The sequence below is a fragment of the Muscardinus avellanarius genome, assembly GCF_963383645.1.
Source record: "Muscardinus avellanarius genome assembly, chromosome: 13".
Classification (NCBI taxonomy): domain Eukaryota; kingdom Metazoa; phylum Chordata; class Mammalia; order Rodentia; family Gliridae; genus Muscardinus; species Muscardinus avellanarius.
In genome coordinates this window covers 25,570,279-25,589,629 of record NC_137799.1, presented here as the reverse complement: position 1 = coordinate 25,589,629, position 19,351 = coordinate 25,570,279, and the positions used below count along the sequence as shown (strand labels likewise).

At 44.6% G+C, this 19,351-nt stretch overlaps 1 protein-coding gene across 4 annotated transcripts in view; it reads left to right on the top strand.

Annotated features, from left to right (window-relative positions):
• The window catches only part of PALM2AKAP2 (PALM2 and AKAP2 fusion), a gene marked incomplete at both ends in the record, with an annotated part of 364,538 nt that overhangs the window by 336,819 nt on the left and 8,368 nt on the right, over positions 1-19,351 (top strand). For all 4 annotated transcript variants that reach the window (XM_080709073.1, XM_080709072.1, XM_080709075.1 and 1 more), the window contains one exon: positions 15,025-15,203. In XM_080709073.1, the coding sequence (XP_080565199.1) occupies positions 15,025-15,203 (179 nt within the window). The remainder of the gene's footprint in view (positions 1-15,024; positions 15,204-19,351) is intronic.

Sequence of the window (19,351 nt, the reverse complement as noted above, 5' to 3'; positions counted from 1 at the left end):
CAATTTGTTGAGAAAGATCTCACAGGAATCCTTTCGAGCTGACTTCTGTGACCTTTTGAAAGACACTAATTATTCTTGAGCTTCACTTTTTAATCATCATCAGAGGTTTTGCTTTCATCTTATACTTTTCTTCAAATGCACTTTTCTTTCTAATATCAGCTCTGAAATCAGCCATATCTCCATAAAGCCCCTGTTCCTTTTAGTGGAGAATAGGAAACCAAGATCTGGGTGCTAGATGTATTCATTAATACTGGATTGACACTATTCCCAGGTACTCTCAATGGACAGAATTAAAGATTATACATATCTACTTGTCTATCGATTGATGTATCTAGGAAACCATGAGTTCACAGTGAGATTGTAAATTCTAAGAGTATACAAGGCCCATTCACATTTTCTCCCTTTCTGTATTTATAACTTTCTTCTCAATAACAAATGCATAGTTCCTGTTATTCCCAATACAGTTATTATTTAGTTAACCCCTCCACTCCTGTGTGACCAGTCTTCCATTGGCCTCATCTTGGGTACCAGCATCACTTTCTGGGTAGCCTCTCCCCTCCTTCCTTCATCAGCACCCTCCTTACCCCCATGGGCTTCAGCATCCTCTATTGGGTCAATGCTGTCTCCCGCCTACCTTGCTCCTGCTCCAGCACATCCCACAGAACCACTGTTGCTCCTCAGCCCCCACTGCAGGCACCATATTATTCAATCACAGCTAATTAGTCCTGAACTGAAAGAGGAAGAGCACAGGGACCTTCTGTTATTTTTTTTTTTTTAACTCCTTCAGGTCACAGGCCACAGAGCCAGCTGAGTGTTTGAGGCAAGGAAGACTTTCAGGGAGGGCTTTTGTCCACTTAGCATTGACAAGTTGGCTTTTCCCAAAGATGCTTCATTGTCAGATTCACTCAAAACTTTTTGTGGTGAGTTGGCTTGGCACAGCTACCATCTGAGCATCTTGCCCTGGAAAAAAAGTCTTTGTACCACTTGGTTTCAGGCCAAGCTAGAGAGCTGACTACACAAGTAAGATGCTAAAGGACCTACAGAAGAGCCTCCAGCCTCACGGATGGAGGAGAATTCTGTGGGCATCTTGGCTTCTTCGGTTCACCTGGAAGGCAGGTATTATGGTTCCTTTATGCCAACCAGTTATAGCTGGCTCCACCGACTTAGCCTTTTCTTTGCATTATTTCATTACAGAACCTTCTCTTAGGTACATATGCTTAGTGGTGTCTAAGTCTGTTCAGCCTTCTGTAACAAAATACCACGAACTGAGTAGCTTCTGAACAATAGGAACAGTTCTAGAGCCTGGAAAATCCAAGATCCGGGGCCAGCAGATTTGGTGTCTGACAAGCGCTCACATTCTGCTTCATAGATGGTGCCTTCTCTTGGTGTCCTTGCATGGTAGAAGGGAAGAAGACTGTTAGCTCTCTGTGGCTTCTTTGGTGAGGGTGATACTATTCATAAGGGGTTGGACTTCATGATTTAATCACCTCCCTAGATTCCTACCTCCTAACATGATCACATTTGTAATTAGGTCTCAATATCTGCATTGAATCGGAAAAGGACAAACATTCAGATCATAGCGGGGGGTATTTTGGTTTTCTCCACTCTGTCTCTTAATTTAAACCCCTCACTATATTCCCCCAACATTATTTCTTGTATGTAAACAATTGTCTAATAGAAAGATGTTTTGATACTTTCCCCTAGTTCTGTCTGTTGTTGTCTGCCAGGCTTATCCACCAGGATTGAGTTTGCCTTAAAACAAGTCCGGGTCATAATGTGTGTACCTGATACTCAGTGACCGAGTACCATTTCCTCCAGAATTTCCCTTCTTGCTAATGCTATTTGATCTCCTTTCCCAATCCTCTTCCCCACTGGAGCGATCTTGGTCCCTTCAGGAAGACAGCAATTCATCTGAAGTCTGCGCTCTGTCCTGGTCTGGGTCACAATGAACACAGTCGTGATAATGACTCATGTGGCCCTCGGGTCCTTCAGTCCTTTGGGTGTGTCTCTAAAGCATCAGGGCTTCCCAGAACTGTAACATGGACAGAAAGAAACTGAATGCAAATGTACTTTTCCTTTGGTCCGTGCCTGGAATCCTTTGGGATGTTGCTTGGCTACCACAAGTTTGTGGCCAGGGAGGAAGCGGACACAGTACCGTGAGCAGGCAAACCTAATAGTGTATGGGCAGGGTCAAAACTGCCGGCTCCCGCTTGGGCTTTGTGAATGACATGCTCCCGAGTTCCTACCGCACGACTTCACATTTTCTACCAGAAGTGACTCAGCTGCTTTGTTGTATGACTCAGATTGACGACTCGAGATTAGGTGATAAGAAACATAATTTCTGACTTCTCTGGTAGAAACATGCTGGAATCCTAAAACCTTAAGGCAAATAAAATTCACGCAGAACAAGATGTGATAAGGAAGGAGAGATGTACTAATTCTTCCTATCGGCGAGTCATCTAGTCATATACCTCGCTCCTGAAATGTTGAAAGGATGTGTTTTTGCTTTCAGGATAAGTGTTTTGCCATTGAAAAATGGAGAATAGGAGGGATCCTCTTTTTGAAAAAGGATAGAGTCATTTTCAAAGACCTATTATCTGGAAATTTTGCCTTGTTGGCTCTTATTTGATTTTAAGAGGAGGGAGATCCACTTAAATATAATTTAAATGACATTTGTTCATAAAGAGGTGAACAAGGTGGACAGTCTCCGTTCTCAGGGGACTCATGGTTTGGTAAAAGAAATCAACACACCAATTTAATGCCAGAGAAGCATAGAAACCTATGGGACCGTAGAATAGAAAGATCGCCTTATTTTGGAAGATAGGGAAAGTTTTCTTTTCTGGAAAAGCTACCATCTAAGATGAGAACTGGAGGAATAGAGGTTGGCCGGTGGGGGTGGGGATGGGACCCTGTCTTTGTGTGTCGGGGAAATGCTTTAGTCAGCAGGAAGGGCACCTAGACAGGTTCAAAAGCATTGGAGAAGTTGACGCACTTAAAACATTTAATAAGACCAGGGTAGGTTAAAGGAAAAGATTCAAACAAAACAAAAATAACTACATCAATCATGTTAAGGGTTTTTTGACATCGGACTTTATTCTCTGGACAGCGGGAAGCTAGTGAGGGCTAATTATCTTCACACATCTCCCACCTGTCTTGCTTTCATCCCTGAATTGATGGACTAAAGGTCGTCTGCTTTAATGAGCTCATTAATGCAGGGTGGCTTTGAGTTCTGCCAGTGTGCCAGTGCTTCTGAAGGCACGCTGCCATCTTGCCCAGTGCCCTGTTTGTCCTGAGTGGCGTACTCTCCACAGGGCTGCACATGTGCCCTCTGCTGGGGGTGCTTGGAAGTGCGAAGTAAAAGAAGCTCCTTGGCAAGTGCAGGGACCCATCCATTTAAGGGGGAAACCCACACACTGCTTAAAAACCCGTGAGGAGAGAACTAGTGGGGAGGGGCTACCCAAACATTTTTATTGAAGCTATAGTTAAAGACTTGTTGGGGTTTTTTTTGGTAGTACTGGGGTTCCTGGAAACCCTTCTACCTCCGGTCTACACTCCCAGACCTATTTTATACATTTATTTAAAAACAGGATCTCTTAAGCCAGCAAGGCTGGCTATGAACCTCCTGTCTCCGCCTCCCAAGCGTGGGGATTACAAGCATGCGCCACCATGCCCAGCCTGTTAAAGACCTTTTTAAATGTCTGTTCATATCATGGCTGCCAACAGACCTTTCTCACTGAAGGGCCTATGTCTATTATTAAACCTCCTGGTTTCACTTCTAAGTTCCAAACATGCCAGAGAAACTCAGGTGATGATTAGTTTTTTTTGTCAAAATCCTTCCTGTTCTCATGGCAGATACTGAATTGATTTGCCAAGTCAGATCATTTGCCCAGTGGAATCATGCATGAGGGAGAACGGTAAGAGAGAATGCGTGGAGACTGAGTCTCATGACTTGAACTTGACCAGGGGTGTTGACTTCTGGTGTCTGTTTGGACTAAAATTCCACCTGAAGCAATCATTACATTGTTACAGAGATCATTAACTGGGCTTTTTCCCCCTTCTTCTTTGTTATCCTCAAATATCATAAAGGAAAATCCTAGACAGAAGAAACAAAATGTATGTGAGTATCAGCACATTCACAAAGTGGAGGTTGATGGCTTGTCCCACGCTAAATTAGAACCAGAGAAGGCCATTGCTACACAGTAGAAGACCTTGTGCCAGCAGCTGATGGATGGCTTTCATCGCAGACCTGAGTGGAAGAGAGAGCCTCATAAGAAGAATACAAGGCCTCCCTCTCTTTTTTAAATTAATAAATTCATCCATTCATTCATTCATTGTGTAGGACTGGTGATTGAACCGAGGGGCATTCTCCCTCCAACCACCTACACCCTCAGTCTTACTTTAATTTTTATTTATTTATTTATTTATTTATTTATTTATTTTTGTGGGTCTGGAGATAGAACCCAGAGGCATTCAACCTCTGAGCTACACGCCCTGCCCTATTTTTTTATTTTTTGAAACAGTGTCTCACTAAGTTGCGGAGGGCCTCGCTTAGTAGCTGAGGCTGTCTGCGAATCGTGATCCTCCGGTCTCAGCCTCCCAAATGTTGGGATTACAAGCATGCGCCACCATGCCCAGCTTAATTCTTATTCTGAAACAGGGTCTCACTAGGTTGATGAGAGTCTCAGAGGCTGTCCTTGAGCCAGCAATCTTCCTGTCTCAGCCTCCCAAGTGCTGGGATTATAAGCATGCACCACCACGCCCAGCCAGCACCTTCTTTTCTGCCTTTCCAAAGCAGGCCCAGACCGTGTGACTTGTCCAGCTGGCTGTGTGAAGCCAGCCAAGGTTTAATGTGGAATGTCCAGCAGATGGTTCCTCTTTACTTCTGTATTTCCTGAGCATTCCCTGGTGACACCAAGTCTAATCACAGTAGCTAGGACTTAGCAAGACCCTAAAGCTGTGTGTATAATGCTAGTTATTTCACACATATTTTCCTCATTTCTCATTGATTCCTCCTAACAGCCCTCTAAAATCTAATACAGATGATGTGAACCCTTGATATATTTCTGGATTCAAACTTTTTCTGATTTTAAAAATGTCACAGAATATCTATACTATAAACCGGGTGTGGTGTTGCACGCTTGTAATCCCAGCATTCGGGAGGCTGAAACCAGAGGATCCGTTAATTAGCGAGGCCCTCCACAATTTAGTGAGACCCTGTTTCAAAAATAAAGAAAAAAATAGGGCAGGGGCATGTGGCTCAGAGGTCAAATGCCCCTGGGTTCCATTCCCAGATCCGTAAAAAAAAAGAAAATTTATACTATTATTTAGAAAAGTAATATCCCATGCATATATGATTATTTAACACAAATGATGTTTTCTGAGCCCCCCGTCATCAAATTAAATGTCTGCTGTAAAAATTGGGGGGAAATTACGTATGTTTAGTGGGATAAGATACAAAAAAGAAATTCAGCTGGTGATGGCTCATGCTTGTAATTTCAGTACTTGGGAGACTGAGGCAAGAGAATTGCAGATTTGTGGCCAGCCTTAGCTACTTAGTGAGGCCCTCTGCAATTGAATGAGACTCTGCTTCAAAATAAAGAATAAAAAAATAGGATCCAGGCATGGTGGCACACGCTTGTAATCCCAGCATTTGGGAGGCTGAGACAGGAAGATCCGGGTTTGCGGACAGCCTCAGCTACTACTTAGTGATGCCCTTTGCAACTCAGTGAGACCCCGTTTCAAAAATAATTAAAAATAGGGCCAGGGGTAGAATGAATTAAAAATAGCTCAGCAGTAGAATGCCCCTGGGTTCCATCCCCAGTACTGGGGCGGGGGGGGGACCACCAAATAAGTTACGAAAAAACTTGATCTTCAGAGATTTGCTGGATTTACAAGTTGCATTTGTAAATTAAACATAAAGGGTTGTGGGCCTGTAATAATATTCTCTTTCAAAGGATTAATACTAAAGCCCAGAGAGGTTAAATAAGTAGCCTAAGACCAGTCAGCTAGGAGGCTGTAGAGCCTGGCTTCAAACCTGGGCTCACTGTCCCCATTACCCATGTTCTTTCCCCTCGCCTCTGTGGAGCCGGCTCTGTGAGTGACAGCTCCCCTCTCCCGCCTATAGTGACGAGCTAGGTCTCCCTCTACCCTCTCCCAGTCTCAGGCCTGACTCCTGCATTTTCTGGGTTCTTTTCTCCCCTCCTTCCTGCAGCCACCTACCTCTAGAATCCTCTGCTCACAGTGGCCTGGGTGTATGCGTTGGGTTCTCAGAGGCCAAGAAACGGTGCTACCTTGGTGACCTGTGACAGTTCCTTGGTGTTTCAGGGGCTGAATTCCAATGCCCCAGTTATATGTAGGCTAAAATGCTGGTGCTGTCCAAGCGCTTAGGCAGACAGCGGAAGGACTAACATAGTCCATGTCAGCTGCTGAGTCTGGCTGCTCTCATGAGTTTTTTTCTCATGAAAAAAATGAGAGTTCATTTCCCAGGAAGAAGTCCAAACACTCACTCCAGAAACAGACTGGTTCCCTGAAATCTTAGAACTATGTACAGAGGCAAGGAATTGACTTGTTAATTTGAGGATGATGAGGATTCAGCGTTCACCCCATTAACTGAACATCAATGTGTGTAGTGTAGTGGAGTCAAAATCAACCAAATTAGTTAACTGGTGGTCATTGGGCATCATGACTGCCTCCTTCCAGTCTCTTTTCCTTTACAAGAAACTCCCTGTATCTTGCTTATCTGAACCCAGCAAATATATTTCTATAAAAACACATACCAAGCTGGGTGTAGTGGTACATGCCTGTAATCCCAATACTTGGGAGGCTCCGCATGAAGAATTGCAGGTTTGAGGCCAGCCTCAGCAATGCAGGAAAGCCCTCAGCAACCTAATGGAACCCTGTTTCAAAACAAAAATTAAAAAGGCTGGGGGTTTAGCTGGGAAGTAGAATGCCCCTGGGTTCAACCTCCAGTAACACACACACACACACACACACACACACGCATGCACGCATACACACACACACACACATACACTACACCAGGCTGAGTGTGGTGGCACACACCTGTAATCTCAGTCCTTGAAAGGCTGAGACAGCAGAATTGCAAGTTCAGCCTCAGCAACTTAGCAAAGCCTTTGGCAATGAATCAAGACCCTGTTTTAAAATAGAAAAACAAGAGGCGAGCGTGGTGGTGCACACTTGTAATCCCAGCATTCGGGAGACTGAGACCAGAGGATTGTGGTTCGTGGACAGCCTCAGCTACTTAGCAAGGCCCTTCACAATTCAGTGAGACCCTGTTTTAAAATAAAAGGACTAAAAAATAGGGCTAGGGGTATAGCTCAGATGTTCAATGATCCTGGGTTCCATCCCTAGTATCGCGAAAATAAATACATACATACATACATACATACATACATACATACTAGGGCTGTGGAGGTGGGGGTAGCTCAGAGGTAGAACACCCCTGCATTTAGGGTTTCAGGTACCCCAGTTCCACACAAAAAGAAAAAACAAAAAATATATACTATTTGTAAAAGAATTGGTAGGAAAAGTCTACATTGAAGCGGTGTTGGGCAAAAGCTGAGACCCTGGAATTAAAACAGGACTTGTCAAATTATAGAATTCAAAGACTATTTTGGACATCATTCTCAAAGGGCAGCTGTCATGGGTAAGCCTCGCAGCCTGACTCATGAGAAGATGTCGACTCCAGGCTGCTACTGTGACAAGACTCTAGCAGAGCATCCCCCATGAGTCAGACGCCCTTCTGTGTAAGCAGGCTCCGCCATCACTGCTGATTGAGTTGCCTCTTCTGATAGACCCAGGGTGTCTGGGTTGGCCCCGCGGGTGCTCGTGTCCTGGCACCACACAGTGTCCTTGTCACTTAATCCCAGGTGGCTCCTCCACTCTCCAATTTAGGAGAGCACTTCCTGTGCATTCAGCCCAGCCACAGCCAAAGAAAATGCATAGTCTTGGGCTGACAAAGAGGAAGTGAGTCAAAGGACCTAATTCTTACAAAATCCCTGGTAAGAAAAATGAGCTAATCAAAGGCAAGCTTGGGAGCAGAATGTCCCCTGGGATTGCTGGAGCCAGGGCAGGATGCGACTGTGCCTCTTATTGGACATAGTTACTTGTTGTGTACTTTCCAAGGAGATTAGCATTTCAGAGCCATTTCATCAGAATTACCCAGAAGTCGCTCCTCTGTGAACCTGAAATAAGGAGCAGAGCGTGTGCTACAAAACTTTTTTATTCCTCGTTGGGTTTTGTTGTTGTTGTTGTTACTTCCATAGGATTAAAATGTCTCTTCTGAAACCCAAGTTCAGGAATGAGGCTGTCATAGTCATTCTTTCAAAAACCAAAGAATGACAAAGCCTTTCATCATATGCATCACGTGATAATAAAATTATAGGTATTACTATAAAAATGCTTCCTTTTTCTCTTTCTTGTGGAGAGGTAATCCTTACCCAGCCAAACCCACCATGATGGCAGAAATGTGTTTAGAGTAAAGATCTTCATGAGGAAATTGCTGTTCATCATGGTGTCCGTTCCTGCTGTTAACTTTTGACTGTTAATACTTCCTCTGGAGCAGCCAAACTCTTTCCTGCTGGTGGTGATCTCACCGTCTTCCAGTTACATTCATAGGTTAGACCCAGTATCAGCAGCCCGATCCCCCCACCCCCCGGCTAACCCTGAAGCAGTCATGTTTGACAGTCTTTCAGATTCGTTTCTCCAGACGGGTATTTCCCATCCTGAGCTGGGTCTACCAGTTGAAGCTTAATATTATCATTCTACCTCCGGAGCCATCAGGGGAAGAGATGAGAGCAGAAGGGAGCAGCTGGTGGCATGAGCCACAGCTGGAGCCACACACCGCACACTGTAGGGCTGATGGTCAGGGAGCTCCCTCTCGCTGGGAGGAAAGGAAGTTGAACTGCAAGTCTGAGCTCCTGGCTTTCTGGGGCCTGGCGAGTTGGGCTTTGTGAAGAATGGAGATCATTGAAGGGGACCAGGACCAAGGCATGTTGTCTGGGGGTGTTTTTGTTCAGTTTGGTTTTTAAATAAGAGTGGGTGGGTGATGGCTCTTGCTTGCTTGTTTGCTTGCTTTTTGAGAAATGCAGAAACAGAGGATCTTTGAGTTAAGACCTCAGATTCCATGTAGATAGAATCGAATAGTCACCGAAATGTAAACATTTAATTTCCACAAAATATCTCGAAACCTTTGGAACCCGCAGTCTTGACTCTCTGGCAGTTAGATGTGTTTTTACAGAAGGAGGATTTGGGGTGTCTGGGATGATAGCAGCTGGGTTCTGAGTGCACACAGCTCTCTCGAGTTCTCTTGGGTGGGCAGAACTGCAGATTCTTTTCTCTGCCCCCTGTCAGCGTGGCTTACTACAGATGGTGCCCAAAGGAAACACATCTTGTTTGGGGAAGCATGTTGAAGTGGAGCCGAGGCCTGGCTTGCTTTCTCTGGTCTAGAACACGGCTTCACTATTTCTGATAGTCAGGCAGCACAGATCCGTGCTTCCTCGTTGTCTTTTCCGCACATGGTGGGAAACAGCACTGGCTACTATGGGATGAAATTCCTCTAACCTGCCTGCTCCTTTGTCTGCCTCACATTGTTACAGCCTCAGAGCACCACTGTTGCAGGGATGAGCTGAGTTTTTAAAAATTGCTAAGCTCCTCTAGGAAGATGGAGAGCCCTGGGGAGCTGCCTAGCCTACCAGGGTAGAAGCGAGCAAGTTTATTGCCTTTTCTCAGCACAAGCTAGTTATATTTAAAATTGAAAAAGTGTCTGGTTTGTTTTATGTATTAAAGTTAATTTGTGCTTCCTGCAGGAAGGAGAAAATTGGAAAATAAAAACAAAATTGACTCATAATCCTATTTCCCCAGCAACAGCTACTACCTTTCTAGGTTTTCCACACACATATGTTGGGTTTAAGCTTGTATTAGTTTCCTAAGTGCTGCTGTGACAAGTTACCAAAAATAAAGTAGCTTAAGACAGTATACATTTATTACCCTGTCATTCTAGAAGTCGGAAGTCAACAATGTATCCCCTTTGGACTTAATTGTCTCTCCTCCAAAACCACATGTTGAAGCCCTAACCCTCAGTGTTATAGTATTTGGAGGTGAGGCCTTTGGGAGGTTGAGATGAGGTTGTAAGGGTGGAGCCCTCAGGACAGGAATAATGCACACAGATGACAAGCCCTCTCTCCCTCTCTCCTCCCTCCCTACCATATGAGACACAGTGAGAAGGAAGCCAGGAAGAGAGCCCTTACCAAAACCAGCCACGTGGCCCCTTGATGGAGGTTCTTAAACTTCCACCTTCAAGAACTGCAAGGAAATAAATGCCGGTTGTTTGAGTCACCCCTAAGTCTATGCTATTTTATTATGGCAGCCTGAGCAGACTAAGGTTGGGCTAGAATCAAGGCGTGGGTGGGGCCACACTCCTGCAGGATCTCTTCCTCCCCTTCTCCATTCTGCAAACTTTAGCGCACGACTCCTTCCTCCATCTTGAAGCCAGCATGGAGCATCTTCAAATCTCTCCTCTGTTTTTCTTTTGTGATGACATTAGGCCCAACCATATAATCCAGGATAATCTTTCCACCTCCAGTACCTAAATTTCATCAACTCCTTGAAGTCCTTTGGCCATGAATGGCATCCCCGTCTCAGGTTTTGGGATTAGGACTTGGGGCTGTTTGGGAAGCTCATTATTATGCTGGTCATGCAGTTGGTTATCTGATGCTGGTTGAGATTTTACCACTGCTGTGTCTGCCTTCTCCATAGCTCAGAGGTGAACCAGGGCTTGAACCCAGGCAGCCTCCACTCTTAAGCCTCTGTGATATATCTGCTTTTTATAACCTGCTCTTTCTCTTAATAAATGTTGAATATTTTTCTCTGACTTTAATTAGTCCTCTGAATTTGAAATGAGTCATCACTAATGTAATCTTTCTCTTGAAGGCAGATATCTTGCTATAATCATTTTTTAAAAATAGTATGGCTAAAGGTCTTATATGTAAGTTTTGTGGTCGTACTTAAATTTTAGCCAAACTTGTGCCCCAACGTTTCTTAGTAGCTGGGTAGTCTGTATACATTGGAAAATACTATTTCTCACGCTGTTTTCCTTGAAATATTAGTAGAAATTCCATGAAGTGAGTTTTGTGCTTAAATAAATTTGAGAAGTACTGTACTGCATTCTTGTTCTTACATTAGAAATTCACAATCATATTAGCATAAAAATCAGAAGTCTTCCAGAAATCCCCCCCCCTTTAATCCAGTATTTCCTGGGCTGATTTGTATGGTGATAATTTTGTTTGTTTACAGCATTGAGTACTAGCTCACATAACCAAAGTAATGGAAAACATTTTTACAGAAACAGCTTTGGAATCAACCTAACCAAGTGAAGTCGTTTACTCTCAAACACCTTCAAAACTTTAAATATAAAATAACTGTACCTGGAGTAGTTTGAACAAAATCATGTTTATGAAATAAACTCAAATGTTTTCTACTGTCAAAATTCCGGAAATGAGCCAGGCGTGGTGGTGCACGCTTGTAATCCCCGCGCTTGGGAGGCGGAGACAGGAGGATCGTGCAGGTTCAAAGCCAGCCTCAGCTGGTTTAAGAGACCCTGTTTCCAAATAAAATATAAAATAGGTCTGGGAGTGTAACCCAGAGGTAGAATGCCCCTGGGTTCCATCCTCAGTACCACCAAAAAAAAAAAAAAAAAATATCTGGAAATGAGGCATCATGCCTCCTTTGTCTGGAGACCTGTGATGGCCCCTCTTGAGGCTCTAAAGACAGTTCTAGGCTACCCTTTCTAGAAGCAGCAGCTCCAGACCTGCCAAGCCAGACTTCCTTCCTGTGACCTCTAGTGGCTGTCACTGGTAACATCCGCTCCAGGGATGGGTTTTGTCTTGCTGCAGTAAGAAATAAGCAGGACATGTCTTTAATGCTGCGTGGCTGACCACTTCTCCATAGTGACCTTTCACCCTAGTTACAACTATCTTTCAGCATACATGCCATCACATAATTTAGCTATAATCAGCACTGGATTTGGATTCCAGACTAACTCTGTTGCTATGAAATGTAACATGTAGCCCCAGAGCCTCCATGGTCTGAAGGCATCCACCCTAACTACATCATGAGGTTGTTGTAAGGATTAAATGACTTACAGATGCAATAGAAATGTGCTTGCTATTGCTACCAAGCCTTTGAGTCTGTGATGCTGTAGTCCTTGCATACTTTATTTCCTGTCCTCTGATGAAGGCATTTGAACATTTTCCTCCAATTCTTTGTGGGAGATTCTGCCCGAATCCACCAGCATTTCTAAGTAGCTGTTATGTATATTTCATGATGTACTTATTGGTTTTCTCAACACACATCTGCCCCTACCTTGTACCACATGCCATTTTTACTGCGGGGATCCATCAGTGACCAGGATAGATGAGGTGCTGCTCTAAGGGGTCTACACTGAAATGATTTAAGGGATCCATAAAATGCTGAAGTGGTTAGTGTCTTCAGGCAATTTTATACCTCAATTGTAAAAACAGGGGCTCCAATAACCAGATATGCTGCAAGTCAGTATATAAATTGTCTCTCCCAAAAAGATAAAGCTCTATGAGGCATGGGGCTCACTGCAGTGCGTACAAAAGTGAGAAGCCAGAGGCAGGGAATTTAGACTCTGCTCTCTAGATGTTCAATGCGGAAAGGGCAGCTGAGGCAGATGATCTGACACTTGAGAGGTCAACTGGAAAATGATGATAATCAACGTGGCCACTTGGGATCTCTTTCTGGTACTGGAAGAATTTCAAAAACTGCATACAGAATACCCATGAAATTGTTCGTTCCCACCATATGGTCATATTATTCTTCTAGATAATAATTAAAGAGTAACTAGACTTCTTGGATGTTTTCTGTCCTAAATGGTAACTTTATTAATATTAACTTAGTCTTTATAACAACTTTCTAAGGGTAGGAACTTCTCCATCAAACCTACCTTTACAGATGCAGAAACTGTATAAACAGTAAGTTACTAACCCAGAATTATTGGGCTGCTAAAGCAGCGAATTCAGACTCCAGTGTGCAGGCTCGGCGCCGTGCTAGCCCATTTCTCAAGCCTTCAATTTAAAAGTCAGTTGTAATTCTTAGAGGTACATATTAAGTATTCAGGGGTAAATGACCTCTGGTCTAGGATTACTTCAAAAACCTCAACAAGTTGAAAGAAGGAAGAACGGCCCAAGGGTGATGAAAATATTTATTCTAGATGATGTTTATAATGTTTGTGGGGTTATTATAGCATTCTCTAATTTCCATAATAAAAAATAAGAACTGCTTCTAGTGGATTTGGAGATGTCAAAATATCTACTGTGTCTAATTGTTAATAGCAAAAGATTTTAATTATCTGGATTATGCAGATCAAAGCAGTAAGCTTCATAAACGTATTAATGTAATTGTGACTGTGAAAGAGAGGGTTCTCTTCTGTATATTAAAAACTACTTTCTGCCTAATCCTCCAACGTGATGGTCATGTGCCTTACCGTTCCGTAAATTAATAAGGATTAAGCTTCTTGCCAAATGTATTTGATAGACACTATCCTAGTTAGTGGAGTTCACAAAGGCAGCTCTTTCCCAGACTCTCATTTTATAGCAATGGAAGTGATAACTTGGAGAATTTAAGTGGTCAGTTCCAGATCGAAGTGGAAAAGTATAAGATGGTCTACCGCCAACCACTTAGACAAGTCACAGAAAAGCAGGAATTTAAAGCTGGGTTTCCTGAGTTCTGGGTCTTTCCTGCTTCACCAAAAGGAGCTGGTGGCCTGTTAGGAGCTACGGCCACCCATACAGAGACATGGCTCCAGGTTCCACCTCTGATTCCTGCTACGTTAGGCATGTGCCAGGTTCAAAGTCTGGAATAAAAGATGAAGAAAGGCAAGTCCCCTTCAGCTTGGGGCCAAAACGGGTCAAATGGGACTCAAGCCACTGGCAGTTTCCCAATTTGAGGACTTCATTGGAGCCATTTATTTTGTGTGTTTTCTCAGAATTCCTGTTGCAGATCCTAGGCCTGTCATCCACAAAGGGCAGAGTTAAACAAATCATCACTATTGTACTTTCCTCATGGTACATATGGGGCTCCATGACTCTAAAAGCCACCCTTCATTGGGCCAGAAGCTTGGGCCAGGCATCTCTCAAGAGAAAAGGATGCAGAGGGTCTCGGTGCAGCTGCCCAGAGCCCCCACACCACCCACCGTGCCATTAACCGTTGGCCTCACGTCCTCCAATGACCCCCAGGAGCATCTCCACAGCTAAACTCTCACCACTCCAAGGCCAGCACACACCTTTCTACCACCTCTGTTGGCATTCATTCTTAAGGTTCAGAGGATCTCAAACTCTAATGCTTTCAGGACCCCAGCAGGTAAGATAAATGAACGAAGCTGGTCAACTTAGACTGGGGTAACCTGGGAAGAACAACCTTCATTTTCCTTAAAGGTACTGCAGTGTCATGCCATCCACAGAGAACCTGGGCCGATCAGCTGAAACTTAGCCACCTGTGACATAGCAGGAACCGGGAGAGCTGGGTACCACCCCTGCCCTCCATGATCTCCGCACAGCCTTCTCTATGCAGAACGTCAGGTTTCCTCCTCTGGGAAGTGGTCTCTGAGGCTCCAAGGCACCGCCTGCCCTGACAGTCTACTTCTCTGCTCTGTGATAGAATATGTGTCTCCAAAGCCACTGAGACTCGTCCATCTGTGTGACACATGTTTGCAAAGTGCCAGCCAGGCCCATTGGGTGGAACTGGCTTTTTAGAACTGGTTTCCTCGGGGTCTTTGTTGACTCGGTGAGCACCTTCTCCTAAGTACTGCGTTACCTGTAAGAAAAACGGTCTGCCCTTAACCATGATTCCGGTGCCACTCTCAATGTCGGAAGTTGCTTTTCTTTTCTTTCTTTGTATGTTTTTATTTTTGCCGGTTGTCTCTTCTTTCTGAAAGTAGTCACAGCAGACAAGCTTAGAAAGGGTGTTCTCTTCGTGTTGTTTCAGGGAAAATAGAGAAAGTCAAACCTCCTCCATCCCCCACAACCGAAGGCCCCAGCTCGCAGCCTGACTTAGCCCCCGAAGAGGCTGCCGGAACCCAGCGGCCCAAGAATCTGATGCAGACCCTCATGGAAGACTATGAGACACACAAATCTAAAAGGCGCGAGAGAATGGATGATAGTAGTGTAAGTTTTTCCTCCTTTCCTTTCGCTTCTCCGAGGGCAACCATCGTATTCAGGCATGGATGTGTATGTGGTTGTTTCTGTCTGGCATCACAGTTCCCGAACCAACTTTTATACGTGTGGTTTAACATGTCTGGTATTGGGTTTGGGTTTCAGTTGTTTTCCCCCAAAATGTCGATAATACAGGGAGTTGGTCCTTTGGTGCCAAGTGTAGCCTTGTGGCAGGGCTGCTGCAGGAGAAATTTGATGTGTAGAAAGATGACAAGGAAGTACGGTGCAGAGAAGAAAGCCATAACACTCAGGAGTCCTCCCGGGGCTCCGGGGAGCCACTTGGCCGCCTCTGCTGAGATTCTGTATTTCTAGAGAACTGTGAAATCCTGCTCCTTCAAAATCTACTTTGTAGGCCATCCCTACCTACCAAGGTTATGTAGTACTCCAAAAGACTACTCCTGTGTTTTTGGCTACTTCCTGCATGGGTTGCCAGGAAAAAGCAATTTTAAATGACAGTTAAAAACCACCCTGCTTCACCCCCGAAACCCCCAAAACTTTGCACATGGCTTTCACATGTGAAAAAAAAAAATCATCTGCTCGGTGGTTTCTTTGTCCAGTGAGAGACTTAGGAGTTCTCCCATATGGCCCACAGGGGCCCGGGTTCAGCCTCAGCGTTTCAAGCCAACCCCCTAGGAGCGCTTGGCAGCAGCATTCACTTAGCATTCCTTAATGTAATTACTGCCTCCCCCAGTGACGTTCAGGTCACAAGTAGCTTGAATTGGTAAACTATCCAGCGTTTCCCAGGCAGTCCTGGTTTATGCCAGTTGTCTTGGTGTAATGATGAATAGTGTTCCCTTTCCCTCTTAAAAGTGGTCCAGTTTGGATGATAAACTATCCCATCACATTAAACTTGCAGGCACTGGGGTTCACAGTAGGAAGTCCATGCCCGCTCACTGCTTTTGAGATCCAGGCCAAATCATTTCGAGTTAAAGGATTTTAACTTTAAAACTGGAGTTGAAGCCAGATACTGAAAGTGGCTTGAAACACACGCAGAGCAGCCGGACTGTTCCTTGAGCATCTCCCAGGCCTGCCCTGAATTCACACGTGAATGGGATGGAGCACGGCTTCACTGCCTGTGAGGCTGGAGGGTTTCTGGTCCAGTCTTTGCATTTCACACTGGGACGGGGCCTGGCCCTCGCGACTGCTGGGGAACATTTGCACCAGGCTTCATGATGGGGGTGGCAGCAGCTCCTTTCTGAGCCCGTGGGACATTTCCTGACTACCAAGTCATGTTAGCCTGTCCTTCTTGGCAGCCCCCGTTTTGGTAGAGAGTTCACCTTTAGGTACCTGTAGCTGCTTGTGGCTATTTTGAAGCATAGTGCCCTGAATATATTGTTTCTTTTTTTCCCAGTGAATCCACACCATCCATTAGCAGGTTTGGTGGTAGAGTTTAACCCAGTGGATCCCTCACAATCTGTAATGGACTGGGGGAAAAAAAAAAACACAGACTAGTAGTATCCATTAGCAGTATCCCCTGCAAATGTTTCAGAGCATATTCTGTTAATCTCTTGTGTGTGTTTTTTTTGTGTTGAAATGCAGATTTTTTTGGGGGGGACACTACATACAGCAGGGAAAAGCCAGTTCTTGTCCCTGCATAGACAGAAGGCAGGAAGCCTCTTCATACATGTGCTGACACTCAGCCAAGTAGATTGAATGTCCCCGTGGCATTAATGAAGCCACGTGAAGCCGACGTTGTTTTATACCGATTGCCTTTCACTTGCCCAGTGAAGAGGCAGCTTCCTTGTCTCTATTTTTTCCCAAGTAAATTCACATTTCAAATAAGGATGAAATTATTTTTTTTTGTCCAAGTAAATTGACATTTCAAATAAGGATAAAATCTACTAACTAATCAAGCTGTTACTATCTTCACATCTTGGCTTCAAGGCCAAGTATTTAAAACAGTCACTGACCCTGCAGTAGAACCAAGTTTGGCCGGGCGTGGTGGCGCACGCTTGTAATCCCCGCGCTTGGGAGGCTGAGACAGGAGGATTGCGCGGGTTCTAAGCCAGCCTCAGCTACTTAGTGAGGTTCTCGGCAACTTAGTGAGACCCTGTTTCCAAATAAAATATAAAAATAGGTGTGGGAGTATAGCCCAGAGGTAGAAAGCCTCTGGTTTCCACCTCCAGTACCACCAAAAAAAAAAAAAAAAAACAAGTTTGTTGTTGAAAATTGTTAGGAGCGAGATAAAATTTGTCCAGTCCACCATCTCCTCTTTTAAAAGGTCTAATCTCAAAAACCACACTCAGATTGCTCCTAAAGCCATTACATGGTCATCGTTCAGGCTTAATTTCAGAGCTACCTGCTAGCCTGCCTCCTAGCTCTTCTAATTCAGGAGATCTCTTCTAACTGGGTCTGTGTCAATCCCTGGATAAATGAAGTTTACCTAAAGGGATAAACAAACTTCATTTTTTTCTTAGCTGGTCTGTGGCCCCCTTTTCCACTTTTCTTTGCCTCTTATAGCAGAAGGATAATATCAGAGAGCAGATGGATTGCTTGGTGGCTGGTTATAGAACTGGCTTCCCTGTCCCTAGAAGCTAAAGGTAATTCTGTTAGAGGTAAAGTAATTCTGTTCTTCTGGCTCCATTCACATACACTATTGTAAGGGTGAGATGTGGCTTCTTAGACTCTGCACCCTGTAAGAGCCTCACCTAGCTCCTGCCGGCACCTCCAGTGCCCCACACCCCCAGCCCTGGCACCTCACCTGCCAACATTTCTTCCAGCACGGCCCTTTGGCATGCCCCTTTGGAGATCAGAAACCATATCTGAGTATCCTGTGGGTTCTCTCCCAGGATCAAAAACCAAGCAAATGTTTTCTATAGAAAGTAGCAAGTCCTTTGTGAGATGAAGAAAAAGAATTCTTATTTGCTGTGCTTCCCAAGGAGAAAACAGACCCCCCCCCAAAAAAAATCGCAGATAATTGGGATGTATAGATAGTGTGATTCTTTAGACATGTTGTTGTTGGTAAGCAGGAAGGACAGAAGAAAGATCAGGTACCCCCGTGAAGCACAAGAACTGAGAAAAACTGACCCTTGCCATCCAGACACGTTCAGTGTCCCCCTAACCACGTCAGAGCAGTGGCAAGGTGTGGAGGTGCCCACCACTCGGGATCCTGCTCACCTCAATGTTCACACGTTATGAAAAATTACGTGTAGGCCAGGGCTGGGAGGCCCCGGGCTCATGAAATCCATGCCAGGGAGTGGGTGGTATGAGGGAAGTTGTGCCACATATAGTGGTCCTTGTCAGGCCCCCGAGCTGTCCTCTCCTGCTGGAAACAAGGTGGTCGCTAGAGGGAACTAGACTGAACTTGAAACCATGAACCCGCTCTTGGAGTCGCTGTGGCTCAGGGAGAGCAAGTCACCTGCGGGTCTTCTGCTTATTTTACAGTTAGTGAAAAAAGGTTAAGGACAAGGAATATTTCTCAAAAAGTTATCCCCAAAAGGCCATACTTAATATCTTGAGCGGTCACAGTCTTTGCCCACCTTGACTGGCTTCCTGGTTCTGCAGGGTCAGCAGTGGGCATCTCCAAGCTCAAGGCTTCAGCCCACTCATTAATGGAGTCCCTGGCTAATTTTTTTAAGAAGGGGGATGGATAGCCCCATCCCATACCCAGAGTTATTCACCAGCTTATTTGTATTAGAAATAGATGCCCTTTTTTTCCCTGTGAAGATGCAGCCCTGCACCAGCCTACAGTTTGCTGAGTACCCAGGGGAACTGGACCTTAGCACCATTCATCCCTTTCACATGGAGATTTTGTGCAGTGCACCCAGCAATCCTACTTTTAGTGTGGATTTCTTTTATCTGGAAATTCTATCTTATATAGAAATGCCTCCATATCTGGCTCTGATGCTATCTCTAGTCAGTCATGCAACTCCTAATGGACTAGGGGGTCAGAGTTTCCTCAAGGGCTTTCTGGTGACTTGGAGAGGAACTGTCTCAAACATGGTGTTGAAAAAGAACTTGCCCACTCTAGATCTGGAAGGCGTTTAGGCTAGAGGGGACAAATGATAGGCTGTTTGGATTGTTTTCCTTAAGGCACCAAGAAGCCCTTTAGGAAGCTGACTCAGTCCATTAGGAGTTGTATGATTGTATTTAGGTAAACA